Raw genomic sequence first — 2,430 nt, forward strand, 5'->3', positions numbered from 1 at the left:
ATATATATATATGTTTTTTTTCTTCAGAAAACCTACATTTGAAGAAAACTTTTAAGTCAAGAAACAAACAAGGAGGTTCACAAATGAACCATAATACAGATGTTGTACCTGAAAACTTGTGTTGTGACCAATAACAAAGAGAAATCAACCACTTTTATGTGCATATATGTACGAACCCTGCCTGATTAAAATTATTTACCATCTTCCAAAGTACTAATAACAAAAAGACTTGCATCAAGTCTGCTGACATTGTGAGGATGCTGAACACACAAAAGTCAACTTACTAATTTTTTTATTTCACATTCCAGTTGTTGTATGCCGTCGAGTTTCCTTTTTCGACAGCGCTGCGCAGCCATGCGGTTCTTGCTTCTCCGACGGACATCGTGGACAAACTCAAGCTGATCTGGCGTCAGGCGATGGTCCCTCATAAGCTGCTGGAAAGCACTTCTACTCATCTCCGAGATCTGCTTTACTGGAAACGGGAGCTGAATCTGAATAAAGGAGGTTTAAGTGTTAGGATTGATTTTACTTAATTAATGTTCATTAAACAAACAGATTGTGTATCACAACGACCTCTGCTGCTCTTTTGGTGTTGGCCTCAGTCTCCCCATCCGTGTCCATTTCTGATTCGTCACCAGAATTTAGTGAGGAAGACAAGCAGGGGCTCTTCTCTGCTTGGGACAAGCCGTCAGTGTGCGTACCAGGGTCATCGCCTGTCCCCATGTCCCTGAAGAAGGGGCAGTCTCCTACACTGGAACTCAGGTCCAGCTGTTTGAGCCAGTGGAAGTCAGACGCTTTTGCCAAATTGTTTTGGGTCACAGCATCAAGAGACTGTGGTGGAGCCTGAGGTGTGCAAAGGTCAGACCAAAACCCCTTAGCCAAATGTTCAGCTACTTCCCTCTCCACGCGGCTCCGCTCCTCGTGCTCTAAATCAGTTAAGGTTGGATCTGTTAGATCACCTGCAGTTTCCTGTACACGGCAACCCATACTCTGGTGTAATACTGAACTACAGCAATCTGCCCCTGATGTCTTCAGAGGACATGAGCCTGAGTTACTACCGGCTTCAGCACCAAGCCTCTCAACGGCCTCTTTATTATCTCCACTTGCTGGCTCAGTGATTTCTGGCAGACTCACATCACCTGGTGTTGACAGCTCACACTGTAAGTTGCAGCTTGCCAAACTCAGCTCATCTTGATTGCACACATCTCCAATCTGTAAAATGTCCTTTTCACAAAAATGAGGAGACGGACCTGTCTTGTCAGAGCCTGGGCATGGCAGAGACAACATGGGGCACACACCGTTTGCTGCTAACTCTAGAGATAAGGATGCCATTTGTGTCCCACAGTTCTCAAAACAAAACGAATCCTCCCCACTATTTGTCTGACCCTGTGTACTCTGATGGCACTGGGATGGGAAGTCTGTTTGCTCGTCGCCTCCTGAAGGCACTGAGCTGTGTGAGTCAAATGATTCTGCATGACTACTTCTCACACTAGGGCCAAAACTGGCACCGTGCACCCAGCTCTGACAGCAGACTTTATGCCTGACCTCCTGTGAGGCTCTTTTACCCTCGGAAAACTTGGGAATGAGGAAATCAAAGCAAGCTGACTCCAAGTTGTGAAATCCTAAAATCTCAGCACTGGTTTGAATAGCGTGAATGTTTTCTTTGGTGAAAAGCAGCTTTGATGTGTAGGCAAATTGAAGCAAAGGTTCAAACCCCTCCACTGTCACCTGTGGAGAAAGGAAAAGCAGAAAATTGTCATGCAACTGGAACATATGACAATGAAACTTGTCCAGCCTAAGGGCAGTACTGGGTATGGGGTGCCGTTTGTAAAGTTACACAGTCAAAAAATACCACTAATATTTTTGTTTTATTTAGCCTTTTATAAGAAAAAAAAGAACAGATTTATTTTTCAAAAGTCAGTTTTTCACCATATGATTCATACATTTATAAATGTCATAGTTTATAAACTAAACATTTAACTTACAAATTAAATATTTGGTTAACAAGTTAAATATTTAACTTGTGACTTAAATAATTAGTTTTAAGCTTAATATTTATGTTGCAACTTAAATGTTTAGCTAGCAAGTTAAATATTTAGCTAGCCACCTAAATATTTAAGTTAAATATTTAGCTAGCTACCAAGTGTATCTTACCCCCCCCCCATGAAAAGATAACTCCGCCCCAAGGCGAAATTTGAAAAATGCATCAAAATGGGTAGGGGAGGGGGTGTTGGTAAGGGAGGTGGGTGGGTTAGAGAGCGGAGGTGTGGCCAGGATGAGAGAACGTGACAGGCAGTTAGCATTAGCATAATTGATGCTACATGGAGAGTGACCACTGTATCGCAGATAGTTACATCTCTGAACGTCTGAGGTGGAGGATTTTCACCCCACACCAGCACCGGACAGAGGCGGAGGAGCGCTCCGACAGCC

The 2,430-nt window shown here is 43.5% G+C and overlaps 1 protein-coding gene across 2 annotated transcripts in view; it reads right to left on the reverse strand.

The window, feature by feature from the left end:
• LOC106520566 (transcription regulator protein BACH1) overlaps positions 1 to 2,430 on the reverse strand; it is a 7,029-nt gene that overhangs the window by 1,866 nt on the left and 2,733 nt on the right. For both annotated transcript variants that reach the window (XM_014012740.1, XM_014012741.1), the window contains exons 3-4: positions 574 to 1,728; positions 285 to 491 (exon numbers count right to left, since the gene is read on the reverse strand). In XM_014012740.1, the coding sequence (XP_013868194.1) occupies positions 285 to 491; positions 574 to 1,728 (1,362 nt within the window). The remainder of the gene's footprint in view (positions 1 to 284; positions 492 to 573; positions 1,729 to 2,430) is intronic.

This window comes from Austrofundulus limnaeus, unplaced genomic scaffold (assembly GCF_001266775.1).
Source record: "Austrofundulus limnaeus strain Quisiro unplaced genomic scaffold, Austrofundulus_limnaeus-1.0 Scaffold94, whole genome shotgun sequence".
In the NCBI taxonomy this organism is placed as follows: domain Eukaryota; kingdom Metazoa; phylum Chordata; class Actinopteri; order Cyprinodontiformes; family Rivulidae; genus Austrofundulus; species Austrofundulus limnaeus.